Here is a 24,677-nt window from a genome sequence, read left to right as displayed (position 1 = left end):
CCACACTGTTTTCCATAGAGGCAGTACCAGTTCACCTTCCCAGCAGCAGTGAACGAGGGCTCCTTTTCCTCGACATCTCCTCCCAGCCCTGTGATTACTTGTCTTGTTGATAGTGGCCATTCGAACAGGTATGAGATGTTATTCCATTGTAGTCACGATTCACATTTCCCTAAATAGCTAGTACACTTGAGTATCCTTTCACATATCTGTTGGCCACTTGTATATCTTCTTGGGAGAAATGTCTGTTCAGGACCTCCACCCATTGTTTAAATTGGATTTTTGTTTTTGGTGAGTTGTATGAGTTCTTTACACTAGACATTAACATATTGTCGAAGGTGTTGTTTGCATATATCTTCTGCCACTCAGTAGGTTGCCTTTTTATTTTGGCGATGGTTTCTTTTGCTGTACAGAATCTTTTTAGTTAGACATAGTCCCATTCATTTATTTTTGCCTTTACTTCCCTTGTCTTTAAAAAATATATATTTTATTTATTTACTTTTAGACAGAAGGAAAGGGAGGAGAAAAAGGGTGAGAAACATCAATGTGTGGTTGCCTCTTGTGTGCCCCCTACCGGGGACCTGGCCCAAAACCCAGGTATGTGCCTCGAATGGGAATCAAACCAGAGGCTCTTTGGTTTGCAGGCCGGTGCTCAGTCCACTGAGCCACGCCAGCCAGGGCCCTTGCTGTCGAGGTCAAATTCATGAAATCCTAAGATCAAGGTCCATAAGTTTAGTACCTATGTTTTCTTCTATGTAACTGACTTCTTAAAGTATACTTTATTGATTATGCTATTACAGTTGTCCCAATTTTCCCCCTTTGTCCTCCTCTGCCTGATTCCCCTTTTCCCTACTTCGATACCTGCCCCCCCTTAGTTCATGTCCATGGGTCATGCATGTAAGTTCCTTGGCTTCTCCATTTCCTATACCATTTCCTATACTATTCTTAACCTCCTCCTGTCTATTCTGTACCTACCAATGTATCTACATTTATGCTTCTAAATCCCCATACATTTTCCCCCATTCACCCCCTTCCTTCGTTCAGCTGGTAACCCTCCAAATGATCTCCACATCTATGATTCTGTTCCTGTTCTAGTTGTTTGTTTAGTTAGTTCTTTTTTAGATTCAGTTGTTAGTTGTTTGTTGTCATTTTAACATTCATAGTTTTGATCTTCTTTTTCCTAAATAAGTCCTTTAACATTTCATATAATAAGGGCTTGGTGATGATGAACTCCTTCAGCTTAACCCTGTCTGGAAAGCACTTTATCCGCCCTTCGATTCTAAATGATAGCTTTGCTAGGTAGAGTAATCTAGGTTGTAGGTTCCTGCTTTTCATCACTTTGAATACTTCTTGCCAGTCTTTTCTATCCTGCAAAATTTCTTTGGAGAAATCAACTGACAATCTTATGGGAACTCCTTTGTAGGTAACTCTTTGTTTTTGTCTTGCTGCTTTTAAGATTCTCTCTTGATCTTTAAACTTTGGCATTTTAATTATGATGTGTCTTGGTAGTGACCTCTTTGGATCAAACTTGTTTGGGATTCTCTGTGCTTCCTTGACTTGTATGTCTATTTCCTTTGCCAAATTAGGGAAGCTTTTTTTCATTATTTTTTCAAATAAGTTTTCAATTTCTTGCTCTTCCTCTTCTCCTTCTGGCACCCCTAAGATTCAGATGTTGGCCCTTTTGGAGATGTCCCAGAATCTTCTTAAACTCTGCTCATTTTTTTGAATTCTTGTTTCTTCATTTTGTTCTGGTTGAATGTTTATCTCTTCCTTACGTTACAAATCATTTATTTGAATCCCGGCTTCCTCCCCTTCACTGTTGGATTCCTGTGGACTTTTCTTTATTTCCCTTAGTAAAGCCTTCATTTCCTCCCTTATGCTTTTGCTGTATTCAATGAGATCTTTGAGCATCCTGATCACTAGTGTTCTGAATTCATGTCTGATACGTTGGCTATCTCCTCATCACTTAGTTCTTTTTCTGGGGTTCTGCTCTGTTCCTTCATCTGGGCCATGTTTCTTTGTCTCCTGATTTTGGCAGCCTCCCTGTGTCTTTGTACTAGGTAGAGCCCCTTTGATTCTGTTTTAGCACACCTGTTAAGTCATGTGGGGCAGAGCCTTGGGTATTTGCCAGAGTGGGGCTACTGTGGCTCAGTGTGTCAGGAGTGGGTCAAGAGGGGACAATGCTGCTGCTGGCTTACTTCTGGGGGCTTGGCTGGCCCTCACCCCATTTCCAATCACTTCACCCACTTCCCGTATATGACTGGTGCCCCTCCAGCTGCTATCCTGGTTGTGGCTGCCAGGGTGGGTGGGTTTGTACATACACTGACAGTTTCTTCCACTGCACCAGCCTCCACTGGGTTTACAGCCAGAAGTTATGCAGCTTTCTTTTGCCCGTCGCTGGAATCCTGGGCTGCGTGATCTGGCCTGCGGCTGGGCTTGCTCATTCACAAGGTGTCCCCTGATTTTTATCCACCACATGTGAATGTGGGGCTGCCTGTTCTGCCAGCTGCTGCCATCTCGCTGCTGCCACACCAAGTCCTCTCTGCCCCAACTCCCAGTCTTCGCCCCTCCTACCCGTCTGGATGAATGTAGCTTCTTTATATCCTTGGTTGTTGGACTTCCCTACAGTTCTTGGTGTTCTTCTGGGTGATTTTCTGGCAGTTCTGGTGTTTTTCATTTTTAGGTTAGTTGTGTTCCTTCTTATGGTTGTGCAATGAGACAAGGTGTGTCTACCGATGCCTCCATCTTCTTATGTTAACTTATTGCCTCGGGTCTTGTATTTAGGTTTTTGATCCACTTTCAGTTAATTTTTGTATATGGGGTAAAAAGCAGTCTAATTTCATTGTTTTGCATGTGGCTTTCCAATTTTCTGAGCACCATTTTTTCCAAGAGGATTTCTTTTTTCCATTGTGTGTTTTTGGCTCCCTTTTCAAAAATTATTTGCCCATATACATGCTGTTTTATTTCTGGGCTCTCAGTTCTGTTCCTTTGGTCTGTGTGTGTTTTTCTGCCAATACAATGCTGTTTTGATTATTGTGGCTTTGCAGTATAATTTAAGTCAGAGAGAGTGACAGCTCTGGCTTTGTTCTTTTTCTCAGGATTGCTTTGGCTATTAGGGGGTCTTTTGTGGTTCCATACAAATCTAATGATTTTTTTGTTCTATTTCTTTTAAAAATAACACTGGGATTTTGATGAGGATTGCATTAAATCTGTATATTGCTTTAGGTGATATGACCATTTTAACTATGTTGATTCTTCCAATCCATGGACATAGAATATCTTTCCATTTCACTATGTCTTTTTCAATTTTCATTAATAATGTCTTTTGGTTTTCAGTGCATAGGTCCTTCACATCCTTTGTTAAATTTATTCCTAGGTATTTTATTATTTTTGTTGCAATTGCAAAAGGAATTTTTAAAATTTCTTTTTCTGAAATTTCATTGATAGTATATAGGAATGCAATGGGTTTTTGTACATTGATTTTGTATTCTGCAATTTCATTGTATTTGTTCATTGTTTCTAATAGTTTTTTTTGGTGGGGTCTTTAGGGTTTTCTATATAAAAATCATATCATCTTCAAAAAGTGAAAATTTTGCCTCTGCATTCCCAATTTGGATGCCTGTTCTTTCTCTCTCTTGCCTGCCTGCTCTGGCTGGGACTTCAGTGCTATGTTGAGTAAGAATGGTGGGAGTGTGCGTCCTTGTCTTGTCCCTGATCTTAAAGGAAAAGCTTCAGTTTCTTTCCATTGAGTATGTTATTAGCTGAGGGTTTGTCATATATGGCCTTTATTATGTTGAGGTGCTTTCCTTCCATACCAATTTTATGGAGTGTTTTAATCATAAATGGATGTTGTATCTTGTCAAAGGTTTCTTTTGTATATGATCATATGATTTGTATCCTTTATTTTGTTAATATGGTGTATCACATTGATCAATTTGCATATGTTGAAACATCCTTGTGCCCCCGGAATGAACCCCACCTGACAGTGATGAATTTTCTTTTTAATGTATTGTTGTATTAGAGTTGCTGGTATTTTGTTTAGGATATTTACATCTGTAGTCGTCAGAGATACTGGTCTGTAGTTTTCTTTCTTTGTGTTATTTTTGCCAGATTTTGTTATCATGGTAATGCTGGCCTCATAAAATGTGTTAAGAGGTATTGCTGCTTCTTCAAAGTTTTTGGAAAAGTTTGAGAAGGATAGGTATTAAATCTTCTTTGAATGTTTGATAGAATTCACTAGAAGCCATTTGGTCCTGGACTTTTACTTTATGGGAGGTTTTTGATAGCTGTCCCAATTTCCTCACTGTTTATCAGTATATTTAGATTTTCCAGTTCTTCATGATTCAGTCTAGGAAGGTTACATATTTCTAAGAACTTGTCCATTTTTTCTAGGTTATTGAATTTGGTGGCATATATTCATATTCTAGTATGATCCTTTGTATTTCTGTGATATCTGTGGTTATTTTTCCTCTTTCACTTTTGATTTTGTTTATATGAGTCTTTTCTCTTTTTTTCTTAGTGAGTCTAGCCAGGGGTTTGCCAAATTTATTAGTCTTTTCAAAGCACCAGCTCTTTGTTGCATTAATTTTTCTATTGCCTTTTTGTCTATTTTATTCAATTATACTCTAATTTTTATTATTTATTTTTGCCTACTAACTTTGTGTTGATTTTGTTCTTTTCTGACTTCTTTAAGGTGTAAAGTGAGGTTGTTTATTTAGGATTTTTCTTGTTTCTTGAGATATGCTTGTAATGATATAAACTTCCGTCTTATTACTGCTTTTGTTGTATACAAAAAGTTTTGATATTATCAATCATGTTGTCATTCTCATTTGCTTCTATTAATCTTTTGATCTCTTCTTTTTTTTTTTCTTTAACCCAGTCATTCTTTAGTGGCACGTTGTTTAATCTCTGCATATTTGTGGCTTTTCCTGATTCCTTTTGGCAGTTGATTTCCAATTTCAAAGCACTGTGGTTGGAGAATATGCTTGGTATGATTTCAATCTTCTTAAACTTATTGAAACTTCCTCAGTGTCCCAGCATTTGGTCTACCCCTGGGAATGTTCATGTGTACTGGATAAGGATGCATAAGCTGGTGTTCTGGGATGAAAGGTTCTATAAATGTCAATTATGTTCATTTGGTTTAATATGTCATTTAAGGCTGATATTTCCTTATTGATTTTCTGTTTCGATGATCTATCCATAGCTGTCAATGGGAGTACTGACAAAAACACAACTATAGTTTAGTTTTGTCCTTTAGTTCTGGTAGTAGTTGCTTTATATATTTTGGTGCTCCCTGACTGGATGCATATATATTGAGAACTGTTATGTCTTCTTAATGTATTGTCCCTTTAATCATTATGTCTTTGATACCTGTTTTATCTTGAAATCTATTTTGTCAGACATAAGTATGGCTACTCCTACTCTTTTCTGGATGCCATTTGCTTGGAGAATCATTTTCCACCCCTTCACTTTGAGTATCTCTCTGTCCTTGCAGCTGAGATGTGTCTCCTGAAAGCAGTATATGATTGGGTTTTGTTTTTTGGTCCAATCTGTTATTCTATCCCTTTCAGTTGCTAAGTTCATCCCATTTACATTTAGGGTATGAGGACTTCTGTAGTCAATTTATCTTTTGTTTTCTGGTAGCTCTTTATTGTTCTTTTCCCTTGTGTTCATTTTAATTTGGTGGTATCCTATGATTTTTCCCTTCTTTCTTCTTTTATAATATTATGTGTCTCAGTTCTGGATTTTTTTTTTTTTTTGTATGTGTTGCTAGGTTTATGCAAAAGAAAGTTTCATATATACAGAAGTCTTTTTTCTTCTGAATGCATCTTATATCTATTCCTCTTTGCAAATTTAGACCTTTATCCCTTCCGTTTTATGTTTCCATTAATAAGTATCTCTGTGTATGCTGTGAGTTCATTTCCAAATTGCAATAGCTCTTCTCTTTTTAAAAATGTTTGTACCTCCTTTAGCCCTTATGTTATATTTAAGTGTATAATATCTATTCTGAATAACTGCAATATCCAGTTTCTGTCATCTTACTCATAATTTTGTACTCTTTTGTCTTTTGTTTCCGTTATAATAGCCCCCCTTTAGCATTTCCTTTAATGGAGGTCTTGTGGTGTTAAATTTCCTCAGCTTCTATCTGTCTGGAAAAGTTTTTATTTCTCCTTCATATCTAAAGGATAACTTTGCTGGATATTTTATTTTTGGCTGGTAATTTCTCTCTTTCAGTAGTTTGAATATATGATTTCTAGCTTGTAGGGTTTCTGCTGAAAAATTCTGACAGTAACCTAATGGGATTTCCTTCATCTTTTTCCTAGCTGCCTCGAAAATTCTTTCTTTATCATTAATCTTGAACAGTTTTAATATAATGCGCCTTAGAGATGGCCTTTTTGGATTTGGATTGTTAGGTGTTCTGCTGGCTTCTTGGATTCAAGGATCTAGTTCTTTCCATGGGTTTGGGAAGTTCTCATCAGCTATTTGTTTGAATACGCTCCTAATACCTTCTTCCTCTATTTTTCTAGTAGACCCATTATTCTTATATTGCTCTTTCTGATGGAGTCAGATAGTTCTCGTAGAGTTATTTCATTTTTTTCCCCTCTGAAGTCTCTTCTTTTCCCACCTGCATCATTTCTAGATTTCTATCTTCAGTATCACTCTTTCCTGCATCTGTTCAGTTCTATTACCTAAGCATGCTAGTTCACTCTTTATCTTTTTTCATTGATTTCTTCATCTCCAAAATTTCTGTTTGGTTCTTTTTAAAAGTTTCAATCTTTTTGATAAAATGTTCTTTTTGTTCATTGATTTTTATTTCTGACTTCATTAAACTGTGTATATATATTTTCTTATAGCTCGTAGAATTTTTTCAGAACTGCAATCTTGAATTCCCTGTCATTTATATCACATTTCCCTGTCTTTATTTTCTGGAGAGTTTTCATTTTCTGTCTGAGCTTCCTCACTAACTTGGTTATTCAGAGTAACTGATGGATTCCTTCTCTGCCTAGGCATCTATGGGAATGAAACCTGCTTTTTAAATATACATGCATTATTTACTTAAATTGTTTTTTAATTTTTCAACTACAGTTGAGATATGATATTGGTTTCAGATGTAAATCTTGTACCCATCTGACACCATACATAGATACTACAATATTATCGACTATATCCCCTATGCTCTACCTCACATCCTCATCACTATTCTGTAACAAGTAATTTGTACTTCATAATCCCTTCACCTTTCTCACCCATCCCCCCATCCCTCCCACCCCCCTCCTATCTGGCAACTGTCAAAATGTTCTATGTGTTTATTAGCCTGTTTGTATTGTTAGTTCACTTATTTTGCTTTTTAGGTTCTATTGTTGATAGATATGTATTTATTAACATTATATTGTTCATATTTGCTGTATTTTTTCTTCTTCTTAAATAAGACCCTTTAGCATTTTTTGTAATACTGGTCTGGTAATGATAAACTCCTTTACCTTTTTCTTGTCTGAGAATCTCTTTGTTTGTCCTTTGATTTCAAATGATAGCTTTGCTCAGTAGAGTAATCTTGGATGTAGGTCCCTGCTTTTCATCTTTATGAATATTTCTTGCCAATCCCTTCTGGCCTTCAAATATCTGTTGGGAAATCAGCTGACAGTCTTATGGGAGCTCCCTTGTAGGTAAGTGCCTTTCTCTTGCTTCTTTTAAGATTCTTTCTTTGTGTTAACCATTTGCATTTTAATTATGATGTATCTTGGTGTGGGCCACTTTAGGTCATCTTGTTTGGGACTCTCTGTGCTTCTGGACTTCTATATCTATTTCATCACCAGGTTAGAGAAGTTTCCTGTCATTATTTTTTCAAATAGGTTTTCCATTTCTTGCTTTCTCTCTTCTCCTTCTGGTACTCCCATGATATGAATGTTGGCATGTTTGATGTTGTCCCAAAGGCTCCTTATACTATTTTCATTTTCTTAGATTCTTTTCTATACTTGCTGTTCTGATTGGGTGTTTTTTCTCCCTTATCCCAACCTGCTTATTTGATACTCGACATCATCTACTCTATTGTTGATTCCCTGTAAATTATTCTTCATTTCAGTTAGTGTATCTGTTACTTATAACTGGTTCTTTTTTACGTTGTCTGTGTCCTTTTGTATGCTGTTGAAATTCTTGCTAAGTTCATTGAGCATCCTTGTATCCAGTGTTTTAAACTTTGCATCTCGTAGATTGCTTGTCTCTATTTTGCTTAGTTCTTTTCATAGAGTTTTGTTCTGTGCTTTCATTGGGACATATTCTTTGTCTCCTCAATTTGGCAGCCTCCCTGTGTTTCCTTCCATGTGTTAGGTAGAGCTGCTACGTCTGTCAGGCTTGGTAGAGTGGCCTTATACAGTAGGTGCTCTGTGGGGTCCAGTGGCACAGCCTCCCTGGTCACCCAAGCTGGGCACTCCAAATGTGCCCCACCCTGTGTGGGATGTGTATACCTTCCTGTTGTAGTTGATCCTTGATTGCTGTTGCTACATCATTGGGAGGGACTTACCTCAGCTGCAAGGACTGGTTGCAACTACCAATTATTGGGACATATCAGCTGTGCAGGGGTCCAACCCATAGAGCAGGACTTACTTCAGCAGGACTCTGGTGCCTGCTGAGTCTTCCCCTTGAATGTGTTGCTTGTGGAGGTGGTTGGATGGCAATGCTTTGATGGGGTCTGAAGCTGTCCATGGGATGCGCTGGCTCTGGACCTTCTGGGAGGTACAGGCCAAGGCCTGCGACCACCTGTGTTCTTCCCAGGGCCACCTGGCATGACCTACAGAGCAGTCTGCCGATGGCTGTAATTGTGCTGGGCTTGGAGGTCCCCAGGAGAAGCCATGCTATAAACCAAGGGTGGTTGTTGCTAGTGCCGGGCTGGGGTCCACTTGGTGAGAGGTATGGGGCACGCTGAGGTCAAATGATGCTTGTTTGAGAGATTTTAGAAATGTCTAAAGCATAAGCCAAGACAGGTCATTTGTATGGAATAACCACTGGAAAAACAGCATGGGGTGGGCCCACAAGTTGGATGGGGCAGTGTTTACCAGGTTGATGGAGACTCAGATATGGCACCCACCTGCCAGCTCTGGGTGTGGGCTGGTCTCAGAAAAGGAACAATGGCCTCTGCCAGCACTTTTGTCTGACAGAAAGCTGCACCCCATCCCCCAAGCTCTTGCCCTGATGCCAGACAATTGAGTTCTTCCCATATGTCCCTTGTGCCTTTTGAGGTGCTGCCTCAGTATTGGGTTCAGAAGGAGTGAGTCCAAGTCTGTGCACAAGCCCTTTAAGAGGAACTGCTTAGGACTCCAGAAACCATCATCTTCCTCAACCTCAATCCCCTCCCGGTGTTTACAGCCAGAAGTTTTGGGGACTTCTCTTCCTGGCACTGGAACCCTGGGATGGGGTCCTGCTGTGGGGCTGGGACCCCTTGCTCCTCAGGGGGACCTTGGCAGCAGAGATATCCCTCCTGATTTTATCCAGCACGAATAGGTTTGGGACCATCCCATTCCATGTCTCTACCCCTTCTACCAGACTCACGTTGCTTCTTTAACTCCCTAGTTGTAGGCCTGGCATTCAGGTAGATTTCAGGGGGTTCCATGACGGCTGTTCTGTAGTTTAGTTGTAATCTTGATGTGGTTATGGGAGGATTCAAGAACCACATTTACCTATGCCACACTTTGACTGGAATTTTTGCTTTTCTTTTTATTTAAACAGTGGTACTTCTCTGTTTAGTAGTTTGCTAAGAGGAAATCTTTCTTTTGTTTTCCAGTAGGTGGCACTGAAGCACAAGTTTTTAAGTTTCTCTTGCATAACCCTGGCTTCTTGGATCTGTGAGGGATGGAAGAAAATGCCCCATATTGCCCCGAGAGTGGGCCAGGTTGCCTTGGTTTCAGGGCTACACGCACGTAGGGAATGTGGTAGGCGACAGGGCTCCAAGCTTGTGAGATCCTAGTGCTGTCCCCGGTAGCTGTGGGTGGGGATGGGGTGAGCTGGGAGAGGCTTATTGGTGCATTTGTGAATTTGTTCACCTCCCAGTAATGGCGGCAACTGGACCTCAGCTGCCTCCCCTTTGTATCTTCACCCCATCCCTGGGATCAGCGCAGCGTGCCCCTGCTGCTTGGGGGAAAGCGGCTCTGCCTCTCCGGCTCTCAGGGCTGCGGGTAATGTGCTCTGCAGCTCAACACTCACTGCCCCAGCTCCTCCTGGGGCCTGCTGCTCTCTCTGGGCGGGTGAGGGGAGGCAGCCAGGCTCTGCAGCTTTGTTCATCTGCCGGGCAGTGGCAGCCACCAGACAACCACGATGGCACCTGTGCACTCCATCTCTGCCCAGCTCACTGGGTTCAGGCGCAGTGCATACAACCGCTGCATCAGGAATGCTCACCTCACCTCACTGTACCTCTCTGCGCCTCCTGGTGCAGGAAGTGCAGCAGCCACCTGATCCTCCCCTCTCCCAGGACCTGCAGTGAGCTCTGGGCTGCGACTGTGCCACCTGTTTCTGCCCTTCTCCCTTCCCACCTCCTCTGTTCTCTCTGACTGGCCCACCTTTAGATGTTTCAATGTATGGACCTCTCAGACATGTTCGGGTTTTGAGCAGGGAATCCTTTTTTGGATAATAGTTGTTCAAATTATTGTAACTTCAAGGGGCGAGACCAGGGGAACCTCTCATGCTGCCATTTCTCTGATGTCACTCCTCTGTTCTTTGCTGTTTTAAGTTTCTCATGCTCTGAACTCAAATATAATAGTTAAAAAACCTTTTCTGTTTCTCAAAAAGAGAGTAACACTGAGAAAGTTCACTGTCCCAGTGGCCACTGCCACCTAAGTGACTATGTGATGACTGTCCCCCTTTCCCACGGAACGCTGTGCCCTGCACCTGTGGGGGCTGCAGGATTGGCTCCTTCACTCATCCCATGCACGACACACCAGGACAGCCCCAGAACATACACCTGGATGTCACACACTCATGGTGACAGACGAACAACCACAAGGGCAGTGGGAACCACGAGACCCCCCCCATGGCCTTTGCTGTCTCTTCTCTCCCCCACTGGATATAAACCGCTGGGGGCAGCGTGTCTGTACCTAAAACAGGTCCAGGCTCAGACTAAGTGCTCAATCCACATCTGACAGGGAAGGGACCCATCCATCACTGAAGGGCTCTCACACGGCCTAGGTGAACGGGCCTGGATTCCTCCACCCGGGGCCCCTCGGACACGAGCCCTCTGACCGGGGTGCGTCCTACCTGGGTGGCTCCTCAGGCGGCTCTCAGCGAGCTCAGAGATGGTTCCCGCTGTGGAAGTCTTTTTCAGTCGAACTACCCCGGAAGCGGTGGTACTTCCTGGTTTGTTGAGCATGTCCTCACTACTGGCCCTCTTGAGCTAAGAGAGAGGTGGAGGGGAAAAGAGAGGAGGAAGAGATACACATTCAGTGAGGAGAACTATAGGCCACGTGAGTGGCCGAGCAGCCCCGCCCACCCAGGGCCTAGACACAGCAATAGCTCTTGCAGGAGCACGACCTGTGTCGTCACAGAGAGGCCCAAGGACGGCCTTCCATCACCATTTCAAAGAATACTGTAAGGTTACGGGTGAACATTACTTATCATGCCACACTATAAATAATGAATTCTCAAAAACCCTGCTTTCCTGGAAAAATTTTGTAGAAGAATGGGAGCTGATGAAAAAAGAGTTATGAGATATGCAAAAGTTAGGACACAGCAATGCACACACACACAAAAAAAATCCAAGAACAAGAGAATTAACTTTAAATAATTAAAATATATGTTTGGAGGAAGCAGAGAGAAGAGATATAGAAGACCTGAATGTCTACCCAACACCAAGTACTCTGTATACAATCTCACACGGACAGCATGTTCAAAGGGAAGAAAAGAACTGTTCTGGAGGCCAGAGAACACTGCTAATGAACAAAAGAAAGAGAGCAGAACCCCCTCATTCCTTTTCTGCTTTCTTCTCTGTCATGAAAAGGGAGAGCAAACATTTGTTGCAAGAAATTGAAGTTTGAGAGGGGCCCCCTCTGGGCTGAATAAGAGAGAGGCGATGGGGCACTGGAGAGAGCACAGCCAGAGCCTGCAGCTCCCAGGAAAAGTTCTCCCTGTTGACAACCATATTGGTACCTCAACTTCGGGACTCGGGCTGATGCTAGAACCATAGGTGACGTTGTACGCCAGGAGTGTTGGGATTCCAGATTTGTATTTGACAGACTTCTTGTGTCTTGTCTTCTGTTTCTAATTGGAAGCTAGAGCCAGATACAATGCAAAGGCATGGCCGAAGACCACATGGTGCTGGGCTGCTCATTGCTGGTTTGATAATATGGGTTGTCACATTTTCCAAGCCTCCCCACCTGCTAACTATTTTGACTGCAGAGCTATGTCCACTGGAGCCCATACTTGCTTGGAGAGACATGTGTCTGAGCTTATGGAGTGCAATCTGAATGAACTGGTTAAGCATGGTCTCTGTGCTTTAAGGGAGATGCTTCCTGAAGAACAGGACCTGGCTACAAATAACACTTCCACTGGCCTTGCTGTAAAGACTTGGAGTTCACAATGTGTGAAGGTGATGATGTGTCTCCATTCCTGGGCCTTGAAGAAAGGCCACAGAGTGGCACCGCCTGCTCAACCTACCGACGAACCTGCGCAAAAGGCATTATATGACAACTCCTGTCTATATGTGTTTTGTCCAACGTGGAAGAAGAACACAGGAGCCTCTCCTGGGGACAAGGATCTATGCTTTGAACCAGAAGAGGCAGTGGTGGGGTGCTACGTTTTGGGAATCAGACCAGGCAAGACTTTTTCCCAAGCAATGTCACTGAAACCATGTACTAGGATGCATTTTTCTTTGAGGGGGTCTGTGTAATCATATTCTAGAAAGTATAGTTACCTGTACTAATATTTTTATGTAAAGAACATAGTGTCTTGGGAGCCATCAACAAAATAAAGACAACCCACTAAATGTGAGAAAATATTTGCCCATACATTTTGATAAGGGGTTACTATCCAATATTTATAAAGAACTTATACAATCCAACATCAAATAAACAAACAATCCAATTAAAAAATGGGCAGAGAACTTGAATATACAGTTCTCCAAAGAGGACACACAGATGGCCAATAGACATATGAAAAAATGCTCAACATCACTAATCGTCAGACAAATACAAATTAAAACCACAATGAGATATAACCTCATGCCTGTAAGAATGGCTAATAAACCAACAAACAACAATTGCTGGTGAGGATGTGGAGAAAGGGGAACACTGTTGGCGGGAATGCAGACCGGTGCAGCCACCATGGAAAACAGTATGGAGTTTCCTCAAAAAATTAAACATGGAACTGTCTTATGACCCAGTGAGTCCATTTCTGGGAATATATCCAAAGAAACCCAAAACACTGATTCAAAAAATATATGCACTCCTATGTTCATTGCAGCATTACATACAATAGTCAAGATCTGGAAGCAGTCCCAGTGCCCATCAGTAGATGAGTGGAAAACAAAGCTGTGGTACATTTATACAGTGGAATACTACTCGGCCATAAAAAAAGGGAAATCTTACCTTTTGCGACAGCATGGATGGACCTGGAGAGCATTGTGCTATGTGAAATAAGCCAGTCAGAAAAAGACAAGTACCATAGGATTTCACTCATATGTGGAATCTAACAAGCAAACTGAACTAATAAGCCAAATAGAGAGAGGCTCATAGAGAGCAGGCTGACAGCGGTCTGGGGTGGGGCCTGCGGCTGGTTCGGGGCCGTGGTGGAGGGACTGAGCCAGAAAGGAGAAACTCATGGACATGGACAACAGCGTGGCGATAGCTGAGTGTGGCGGGGGGGTGAAGGGAGGTAGAGGGGACAAATGGCGATGGACAGAGACTTGACTTGGGGTGGTGAGCACACAATACAGTGAACAGATGATGTGTTGTAGAACTGTGCACCTGAAACCTGTGTAATTTTGTTAACCAGTGTCATCCCAGTAAATTCAATGAAAAGGATAAAAGAACAGTGAAATGAAACTATTTCATCTGCTGGTGAAAAAAAAAGAGGAGGGACCCCTAAATGATATCACATGTCTGGTCTGGGAAAATTACATTCAAGCTTAATGAGAAAAACTACAAATAAGTTTTCCCAACTATTGTAAGTGTTCTTTAAAGAATATTGCTGAAGAGGAATAGTTCTAGGACAGTGATTTTCAACCGGTGAGCCACAAGAATTTTTAAATCATGCAGTGCCTGACTATTTAGTCAGGGGCACTGATGTTTTTTCCCTTAGATTGTCAAATTAAAAAATGACAACAGTCAACATAATGGTTATCATCCGGTGTAAATGAATCAAAATTATACCTGTTTGGTTTGGTCTTTTTTTGTCAGATAGGCAAAAAGCAAATTTTTTTGGTATGCCACAGAATTTTAGTAACTAGTTTATGTGTGCCATGAGATGGAAAAGGCTAAAAATTGCTGTTCTAGAACACTGGAGACAGGGAGGTTCCCAGAGCCATTGCAAATACATCTGACATCTGTAGAGAAAAGTACGTAAAAGCCTTTAAATCAGCTGAGACATGGAGTAGGCGGCCCCGGCCCACTCTCCTCCACTGACTTCTGGGTCATTTACTAAGAATGAGGAGTTTAAATATTTTCACAATTTAAAAAGACATTCTCCACTTTCGCACTGTTAACATTTCAGGGTGCTGCACACCCCGAGAATAGCCAGAAAAAGAGAAGCAGGCGGACAGCAAGTGTCAGTGAGGCGGTGGAACAAGCTCTCGGGCTCTGCTCACGGGAGCGCACGCTGGTGCGACCATTGTGGAAAACGGGCAATGTCTCCCACAGCTGCACAGCTGCACCCTAGTAACCAGCAGCCCCGAGAGGAGCGAGCACACGGTTCATCAAAAGAATGTTCACAGCAGCTTTATTTATAACAGTCCCAAATTAGAACCCAAATGTTCCTACAATAGAAAGTACCCGCAGTTTTTAAAAATTATGAATTTACCAGTAAGTGGATGTATCTCAAATACATCATTCTAAGTCGGGGGGGGGGGAACCCCAGAGACACAGAAGAATTTATACTGCCTGGTTCCATTTATATGAAGTTAAGAATTGGTAAAAGTAAGTGATGGTGATAGAAGCCAAAACAGAGGTTACTGCTAGCGGAGCTACTGAGTAGGAAGGAAGCTTCCGGGTGCTCCAACGTTCCATGTCTTGACTGGGTGGTGGTTACACAGACATAAACACATGGAAAAATTCAATGAGCTGTACAGCTGGGACTAAGAGCAGTGCACTTCACATTTCTGTAGGTGTGCTACTCCTCAATACAAAAGACAAAGAAAACTGGGAGGAGTGTAATTTGGGCAAAGCCTTGGCTCTACCCTAGCAAGGTCTAATCTGTTTTTTCCCATTTCCTCCCATTGTTATTGAAAAATGTTTTATTGTGGTAAAATTCACATAACATAAAATTTACCATCTTAACTAAAAGGACAAAGCCAGCACCATTTGCTATGGTGGCGCCATTTGCCGAGCAGGCCTGCGACCTTCTTAAACGTGACTGCCATTTGACCTTTCTGAGCTTGTACCCCAATGGAAGCAAGAACAGGGCTAAGCACTTGCTAGAGCCACAGCAGAAGATAACACTGGAACCAACTGCAGCCTTGTGGTATAACAACCCCAACAGCCCGGGGGCCACAATGCGGCGCCCCCACCCTTGTAGTCCAATTAGAATCCATTGAAAGCTCAGTGCCCCCGGCCCCAGGGCTGATGCATCTCTCCGCACCGTGCCCCTCTCCTTTCTTGGAGCGTGAGTAAAACTCGACCCAGTACTTTCTTCTCGTTGTGAATGCTCTTCCAGCCCATGTCACCAACCACCCTAATGTTAAGCACTGTAGCTGCAGTTCAGGGGCATTAAGTACATTCGCCATGTGCAATCATCACCATTACCCATGTCCAGAACTTTTTCATGATCCTAAACTGAAACTCATTAAACAATGCGTCCCTGGAGCCTACTTTCTAAGAGGGAAGATGATAAAAGCCTTAGTGTTAGGCAAGGAGCCTTGGTCAAAATCTTTTAAAAATTATTAATTTAGAAACAAATAGCCCTGACAGGTGTGGCTCAGTGGACTGAGTGCCAGCCTGTGAACCAAAACGTCACCGGTTCAATTCCCAATCAGGGCACATGCCTGGGTTTTGGGCCAAGTCCCCAGTAGGTCCTGGCAACCTGCATGAGAAGCAACCGCATATTCCTGTTTCTCTCTATCTCTTTCTCCCTCCCTTCCCCTCTCTAAAAAAATAAAGAAATAAAATGTTTTGAAAAAACAACAATAAAAAAACCCAAATAGCTAACATTGAAAGGATGGTTTGCATGCATTCCAGTTACTAGCTGTGAATATAACCACATGTGCTGGCCAACTTTGGGGTCCCTAGTGTAACAACAGGACTGCACATGGCCCATGGGTTAACACAGAGGTCACGTGATTGCCCTGACAGGGACTCTAGCTATTTTTCTATTTCCCACGTCAGAGTAACAGGGCTGCTGCACCCAAGCTCTCCAGCCTCTCAAATTACCCACCAGATCACCAGTGTAATGTTTTATATGACAACTCATGATGTCAGCAACTCATTCTCAGTAGAAAAAAACCCCTATTTACTCTGTCTAGAAGTGTGTCCAGGTACCTCTGTAGATCCCCAAAGGAAAATCTATTCTGATTTTAGGTTTTGAAAATCTCCCAGACAATATCCCAAATAAAAAAAGAGAAATCACTGCAGCTAAGGGAATTCTTAATGCAATAATGCAAATGACACACACCCGGTTCTGCTTTCCGCTGTGATTCTCTGACGTCACCAAGATCAGGATGTCTGGCACAAAGAAGTGTGCATTTTCAAATTACAGCACGAGGCCAGGGAGCAGAGGCCGAGACTGCAGACCAGAGATGGAACCCAGCCCGCGAGAGCCCAGCCGGGCCAGAGGCACAGCTGCGCTGCACTTCCACCCCAGCCTCGCCTCACGTGGCGCCAGAGGGCAGACCTGCCTCCCCCACTCCTCCACAGGGCGAGGTGAGGTGGCTGGCAAGGCGACAGAGGGACAGAGGACCGGAGGACAGGAGTCAGCAAGCAGTGGGAAGATTCCCCACTTTCATAGGGAGAGCCGATTCTGTCCTCTCTAGGCAGGACAACTCAGACATACCATGGGCCATCGGTGTGCCTTCTCCTCACCTCTCAGCATGGGGTAAGAAAAGCTTTTACAGGGAGCAGGGCAGTTCCCCCGTACCTTCCACAGGGAACTCCATTTGAGAAACACTTATTGCTTAGCAGCTTTTTCAGGAACCAGGGCATAAAGGCAAGAATCAGCCCTCCCTGCCCTCCAAAGCAAGCAGCTGCAGCCGCTCTTCCTCTGTTACTATTCTTTTGGATGCAACATCAGAGACGGAAATCTGCTAGTCTCAGTTACTAATCCTTGTTCTCCCTCCGTTCACGGCTGGACGCCTGGCTTTGTTTCCTGGTCATGGAATGCAGCTTCCGCAGCACCTGGGATTCCTGGTGTGTCATAGAAGGTCCCTGTGGAGGTATGAGCTTTGGTGCTGCTTTGATAGGGTTAGTAAGTACCTTCCCGGACGGTTGTACTGATATGTAAGCTGCCAAGCACCTGCACAAGAAAGCTCACAAAAGGAAAAAGTGAAAATGGCTCCTTCTGCCACTGCTCCTCAACCCTGTCATTCCCTTTCGCGGACCTAGGCCTGGAGAGCCCAAGAATCAGAAATGAGAGCACAAAGTCTCTAATGCAAGAATCTGCTTTTCCCTTGGCATTTCTGCTGGGAACAAGTCTCCAAAATGCTCCCCTATCAACAGCAGAGGCAGCCAGCATTTCATCGTCCTCAGGAAACACTCCTGAGCTTCCAGAGGCTCTCCTGGTCTGTTACTGGGGAAATGAATGTAATCCCTTGAAATTTAAATTAAAGATGTTTCCCAAGTGTGCTATTGGTCAAAGATAATAAAAACAAAATTCACAGAAATGATGGTTGAGTCCAGGATAATAGAAAAATCAATGAGTTTCTGTGCGAGACACTTGGCCCCATTTACTGTCACCTGAGAGCAGAGTAAGCAAAGCAGCCATCGGGCCCCCCCAGGAAGGTGAGAGGCTGGCAGGAGGTTTCTGTCCGAGGTTTCACAGGCCGAAGGGCCCCTCATGCTGCCCCCCGTGCTGCCCCCGGGCCAGGGCCCCTGGTCATGCTGCCCCCCGCCCCCCGAGCACCTGCCCCACGGCTGCTGCTCTGCTAAGTCTGAGGGACAGGGCTACGCAACAAACAACACCCCGGGGGAGGGCTGCCCCCAAGCAGGTGTGTGCGACGGCAGTGAGCGCCGAAGGCAGGCTGAGGAGGGCGCACGGAGGCCAAGGGGCACTGTACACAGGTGGTCAGGGATGGCATCTGAGAGGGGCACATTTGGGCCTAGACATAAAGCAGGAGAAATGGCAGACGTGTGAAATGGGAAGGAACACTCAGAGCAGGGAGGTGGACAGAGAGAGCAGCAAGCACGCTGCTGCAAGAGACAGCGTCAGAGGGAGAGCATCCCCGAGCACCACGAGACTGCGTGGCTGTGTGGCCGGAGCTCAGGCAGCGAGGGCGCTGCCGCCTGAGAGGGAGTGGGGAAGGGTCTCCGGGCCTGACTGACCACTCCAAGGGCTTTGCTCTTCAAGGAGTGAGTGGAGAGCCCCTTGAGGGTTTTAAGTGCCACAATGATGTGATTTGTGTGTGAAAAGGACAGCTCTGGCTTCTGTTGAGAATGGAATGTGGGTGCAAACAAAGCAGAGAGGCCAGCTGGGAAGCCCGTGCAGGGACAGCGGTGGCACGGCCCAGGTGGCTCCAGAGGAGGCAGCAGGAGTTGGCTGGAGTTGACATTTATGGTTAAGGGAGAAGTGATGGCATCTTGCTGATGGGCTACGGAGTGTGAGAAAAGACGAGTTCAAGGGTGGCGCCATGGCTCTGGCCTGCGCAGCCGACAGGATGGAGCTGCTCTCGACGCGGATGGGGAGGCTCAGGAGGAGCAGGTCTGGGGGAGCGAGCCATGCACAGGGCAGAGCCAAGGCTCAGATGTGGACGTGCTTCATTCAAGGTGTCCCAGAGCGGGGTTGGTTAGAGACATGAATGTGATGCAATGAACATACGGTATTCATGGGAAGGATGCTGTCACCTACCGTTCTCAGCAGGGACAGTGTTGTCCCTCAGGAAGTATGCTACAAATTAGTAGGGACATTTTTAGTTGTCACCACAATTGGAGGTGCTGATACTTAATATGTGGGAGGACAAGGAACCTAGATGTGCTGCGATGAACGTGACATTTCTGCATAAAGAAATGTCCCACGTGCTCCACAATTTTCCCCCGTTCTGCAGACAGTCACTTGGGTGGAACGCTTCATCCCGACGGGAGCGCGCGCTTCATGCACAGTTTTAGGACCCACCGACCTTTCTAAGCGTGACGAGGGAGGACTGCAGTGGGTTCTGAGCTTTACCAAGAGCACCCAGCAGTCCCATCCCTCCCTCGGCGTCCTTCACAGCACCTGACACAACAACTCTGAACCGGTCTGCATCGCAGCTGTCACCCCACGGTGTCCTAAGGCGCGTCACAAGCCTGTCAGCACAGTCACGCTGAGGCACATGCAGATGGAACACAGATTACTTAATTATAAACTAGCATCCTTTTATAGCTGGGATATTGTATTAATTCTTCAAAAGTGTGTGTGTAGGTGGATTATGCTACCTGTGATTTCATCTTAGGGCAGTAAACCAGGTGTTGGATGTGACACAGCAGCTGGAAAAGAGCTGAGGCCCAAGGACTGGGCCCACAGCCCGCCCGAAGTTAGAAGCCCAGGGCAGGGGGACGAGGTGGCAGCAGAGGCTCCAAGGTGCTGCCCCAAGGGAGGAGACAACAGAGAAAGAAGACATTCCCAGACCCAGGGCCTCATCAACAGTGTTAACTCTGCTGACTGTCACATAAGACAAGGACAGAGAACTGGCCGCTGGGCTACCAGGGTCACTAGCGACCCGGACCGCCATCTAGTGGGGTGCTGGGGTCAGCACTGATGGGAATCATTCTACAGATTTCCTTTCTCGACCTCGGGTGCCCCGGCTGCACCCCCTTTGCTCTGCTCCTTTAGATCAGGACAGCCTGGTTCCCCGGGACCCTCCTTGGAGGCTCTGTTCCAGCCCTGGGGGGCTGCTAGCTTTGCTCACTGCCCTCCTCAGTCCTCCCGAGCAGGGTGCTGGACACCCAACTTCCTGGCCCTGAGCATCTCAGTTGATACCTTGCTGAGTTGGGACTCAAAAGCCAGTGAGGTCGAAGACTTAGAACTCTTCATGCCAGACGAGGCTGCGGGAAGGGGCCGCGCGCGGTCGATCCCATGGGTCCCTGCTTTGGTGACTGGATTCCAGGACTTGGCTGCGCTCCTCATGTTTGTCAAGTGGGTCTGTCTTTCTGTAGAAGAAATGAAGAAAGAAAAAAAAATGTGTGTCCAACTGAACTGGCTAAGTAGCATCACAGAGCTTTACCCAGGTACCACGTTCACCACTGTTATCATGGAGACCCAGCGCGTCTGACTGGGCTGCAAAGAGAGCTCTCTCCCTCAGATGACGCCTTTGCACGAGGCTAACCTTACAGCTTCACAACAGCTGCTGCCAAACTATAACGACGTGTGCAACATCATTGATGTTCTGACATAACTTTTCAGCATATGATGGCTTCTTCTTAGTCAGGGACACCTAATACAATATTACTATATTGCACCCACACACTACCTGTATTTCCCAAGTAAAACAGGTCAACTTGAGTTGCAACACACCATGTCCCTCAGCCTTGCACCTTTAGGGCTGACAGTGTACCGCCTACCTTTTTAAACAGACGTAAATGAATTACTTGAAAATTAGGTTTCACAGGAGCACAGCTTTTTTCTTCTTTTGGACAAACATGGATAACATTTACAAATTATTAGAGCATATTTTAATTGGTCAGACCTGACATTATAGGACAGAGTTACTGCTCTAACTAAAATATTTTATGAAATCAAAATTGTTCAAAGTAGCAGCATGCAGTTAAAGACCTATGGGGAGAATCCACACACAAAGAGGCACGGAAGGCAGACTAGGTCCTGCGACCAGCAACGAGCGTTGCCATTCCTGGGCGAGGCATGGCTGGCCGCCTCTTCGCCTCTCTGGGCCTGTTTCATCACCTGAGATGCACCGTGCAACTGGATTAAATGCCTTCTAGGATCTCGCCCAGCTCCAATCCATCCCCACGGAACACCGAAACCACAGATCATGCTCCATCCTTTCAAAGAAACAAATTTAATAATGCACTTTAAAAAAACACCAGGAGGTGACAGATAATTCCAGTGGCCAAACTCACAGGACCCAGGGGGTCTAATTAACTGCCCCTGAGGGATGACGGCTGGTGTCGAGCAGCCCTGGGCCTCTCCCCGCACTGGTGCATCCCAGCACACCCAGCTCGCCCTCTGTGAGAACAGCAGCTGACCGCTGCCCAGCCGCGTGCGGGTTGTGACCTCCTCTTTCCCTGGCCATTTCAACAGATGGAGGCTCTCAGCCAGGGCCACCCAGTTCCTATTCATACATTTTTCCCCCCACATCAAAGCAATTCAGTGTATTTCCTGACACTTGGTCAAAGTGAGGGCATCAGTCAATCCATACAGAATGGCAGGGTGCCCTGGGGAGCAGCACAGTGTGGGATGGCTGTGAAACAGGACCGATAACACTGGAAGAGTCCTACACAGAACCATTCATGACACGTATAAGCTTGCATTGTGACTCTAGTCAGTTTCTCCGTCAGCATTATGTTTTAGTGAAAAGTCACTACAATTAAAGAATAGTTGCAAAGGTACCCTAGAAAAACAGCTCTGTGTTTTCTAAGCTATAACAGAGTATACCAAAAATTTATAGTTGGTTCATTGTTTTATAACAAATTATTAAGCCAGTTTTATATTTCAAAATATAAAAACATTAGTACTTGATTTCACAGGTGTCCATTTTTAGTGAAAAAGTTGAGTTTGAATCCAAATGATTTTGAAGTTTTCGAGTTCCATTGGTTCATAAAAGGTGTCCTTGTGCTTCCAGATCCAGGTCCACATTATGTCCTTCCTTCCCATTGATTGTCTTTCTGCCCTATGACTTTTCTCTTCCCGTGATTATGACTCTCACTCAGGTCTTCATCATGTCACTCCACACTGGTAGATTTGTCTCTGTTCCTTTACATATTGAGACTATCCATTACACACTTGCAAAAATATTCTTTCTTGGACACTGCTTCTATCACATTATCCTGTTAGTCAAAAAACTTGTTTTGTTGGGACCTGTATTTTAGTCATTCATTCATTTATCTGTTCATTCAACAAGTATGCACTGAGTGTTTACTATGACTAGGCACTGAAAATACAGCCGCAACCAGCACAGACAAAAGAAGACCAGTGCTCTCATGAAGCTTATATTCACTCACCAGAATCTAGCAGACCCTTCACTCTCTACCAGCTATGCCTAATCGGACCCTGCCAACCCTTCCTTCTTCTGTTCTTCCCACATCTCCCAGTTCCTCCCTCACCAAGCAGCGATCTTGTTACTCGCCAACACAGATTCTCTGAGCCAAGTGGACTCTGCCTCCTTGCCCCATTCCTGTGCGCCAGTACTCTCTCTCTCTCTCTCTCTCTCTCTCTCTCTCTCAAACCAAGCATATCCTCAGGTGAAGATTTTTTTAAAATGGATTAAAGGTACACATCCCTGTGGACATGTACCTTTGCTCGTCCTCGTCCTTGCAATATTGTCTCTCTTCTCATTCTCCAAATTTTGACTCAAATACTGTAAAGAGTATTTTCCTCTCTGACAAATTCCTTCACCAGGATTTCCTTCACGCATGTACACTTGATGGCAAATCCCTTTAAGTATTCATGAGTTGTTTCACAGGGTTCTGCTTGCTGCCTCTGTCTAAATAGATGACTAAAAATCCCAAGCTCTATGTGAGTCAGTGAGGCACAGCACAAAGGCTCCGGGACCAGCAGCTGGGAGATCCGGCTTCTCTTCCAGCTCTGTTAGCAACTACCTAGAGTATAACCGGGGTACCTTGAGCACGTCACTTAACTGCCTCAGACTCCAGTACTCTCCCTCACTGAAATGAGGAGGTCTCAGCAGAAACATGGGTGGCCTACTCAACTTCCCTTGCCGTTCTTCAATTCTATTAAATTTCATTCTGTAATCACTCTTTTTTTTATAGCTGAATTTTTAAAATTGAATTTATTGAGGTGACATTGGTGAATAAAATGATAGCGGTTTCAGATGCATAATTCTACAACACATCATCTGTTCACTGTATTGTGTGTTCACTGCCCCAGGTCAAGTCTCCTTGTATCACCATTTACCTCCCCTTTATCCTCTTCCACCGCCCCCCACCCCCCTTTCCCTCTGGTCATCACCATGTTGTTGCGTGTGACCATGAGGTTTTTTGCTTAATCCTTTCACTTTTTTCACCCAGCCCCCTGCAACTACCCTCCTCTCTGATAGCTGTCAGTCTGTTCTCTGTATCTATGAATCTTTTTCTATTTTGTTTTTTAGTTTATTTTGTTCATTAGATTCCACATATAATGAAATCATATGGTACTTGTCTTACTCTGACTGGCTTATTTCACTTAGCATAATGTTCTCCAGGTCCACTCATGTTGTCGCAAAAGGCAAGATTTTCTTCTTTTTTATAGCTGAGTAGTAGTCCATTGTGTAAATGTACCACAGCTTTTTTATCCACTTATCTACTCATGGGCACTGGGGCTGTTTCCAGATCTTGGCTACTGCAAATAACACTACAGTGAGTATAGGGGTGCATATAAGTCTTTCAAATTAATGTTTTGGGTTTCTTTGGATATATTTACAGAACTGCAGTTGCTGGGTCACAAGGCAGTTCCATTTTTAATTTTTAAGGAAACTCCACACTGCTTTGCACTGTGGTTGCACCAATCTGCATTCCCATCAATAGTGCATGAAGGTTCCCCTTTTCTCCACATCCTCGCCAATACTTGTTTGTTGGTTTATTGATGAAAACCAAATTGGATAGTTTGGTTTTTATGGTGTTGAGTTTTATAAGTTCTTTACAAATTTTGGATTTTAATCCCTAATCAGATGTATAATTGGTGAATATGTTCTCTCATTCAGTGGGTAGTCCTTTCATTCTGTTGATGGCTTCCTCTGCTGTGCAAAAACTTTTAAGTTTGATGTAGTCCCATTTGCTTATTTTTTCTTTTGCTTCCTTTGCCTGAGGAGATATATCAGAAAATATTGCTGTAAAAAATGTTCTAGATTTTAGAGCTTTTCTAAAGTTTTCTTCCAAGATTTTTATGTTTTCGAGTCTAACATTTAATTTTTTAATCCATTTTAAAAAAATCTTCACCTGAGGATATGCTTGTTGGTTTGAGAGAGAGAGAGGATGGAAGAGAAACATCAATGTGAGAGAGAAACACTGATTAGTTGCCTCCTGTACACACCCAGATAAGTCTGTAATCCATTTTGAGTTTATTCTTTCCTCTTTTTTTTGGCTGGGTTTTTCCCCCCCCTGCAAAAACCTGTATTGTTTCTATTTGGTGTGATGCATGGGAGAGCGCTCCAAGGTGGTTAAAAGGATGACTTGTGGTTTCAGGGAGAGGCTTAG

At 44.1% G+C, this 24,677-nt stretch overlaps 1 protein-coding gene and 1 pseudogene across 2 annotated transcripts in view; one reads left to right on the top strand and one right to left on the bottom strand.

Moving 5' to 3' along the window:
* The window catches only part of SPECC1 (sperm antigen with calponin homology and coiled-coil domains 1), a 282,358-nt gene that overhangs the window by 166,846 nt on the left and 90,835 nt on the right, over positions 1-24,677 (bottom strand). For both annotated transcript variants that reach the window (XM_054571171.1, XM_054571174.1), the window contains exons 2-3: positions 20,290-20,459; positions 11,239-11,374 (exon numbers count right to left, since the gene is read on the bottom strand). In XM_054571171.1, coding sequence (XP_054427146.1) covers positions 11,239-11,374; positions 20,290-20,436 — 283 coding nt within the window. In that variant the 5' untranslated portion in view covers positions 20,437-20,459. The remainder of the gene's footprint in view (positions 1-11,238; positions 11,375-20,289; positions 20,460-24,677) is intronic.
* On the top strand, positions 12,050-14,850 carry LOC129068709 (proteasome subunit alpha type-1-like; annotated as a pseudogene).

Source organism: Pteronotus mesoamericanus, unplaced genomic scaffold, assembly GCF_021234165.1.
Source record: "Pteronotus mesoamericanus isolate MK-2021 breed Mesoamerican mustached bat unplaced genomic scaffold, CSHL_Meso_final contig_22, whole genome shotgun sequence".
NCBI classification, from domain to species: Eukaryota; Metazoa; Chordata; class Mammalia; order Chiroptera; family Mormoopidae; genus Pteronotus; species Pteronotus mesoamericanus.
The sequence above is the reverse complement of the archived record's forward strand: the minus strand, read 5'-3'. Positions and strand labels throughout refer to the sequence as shown.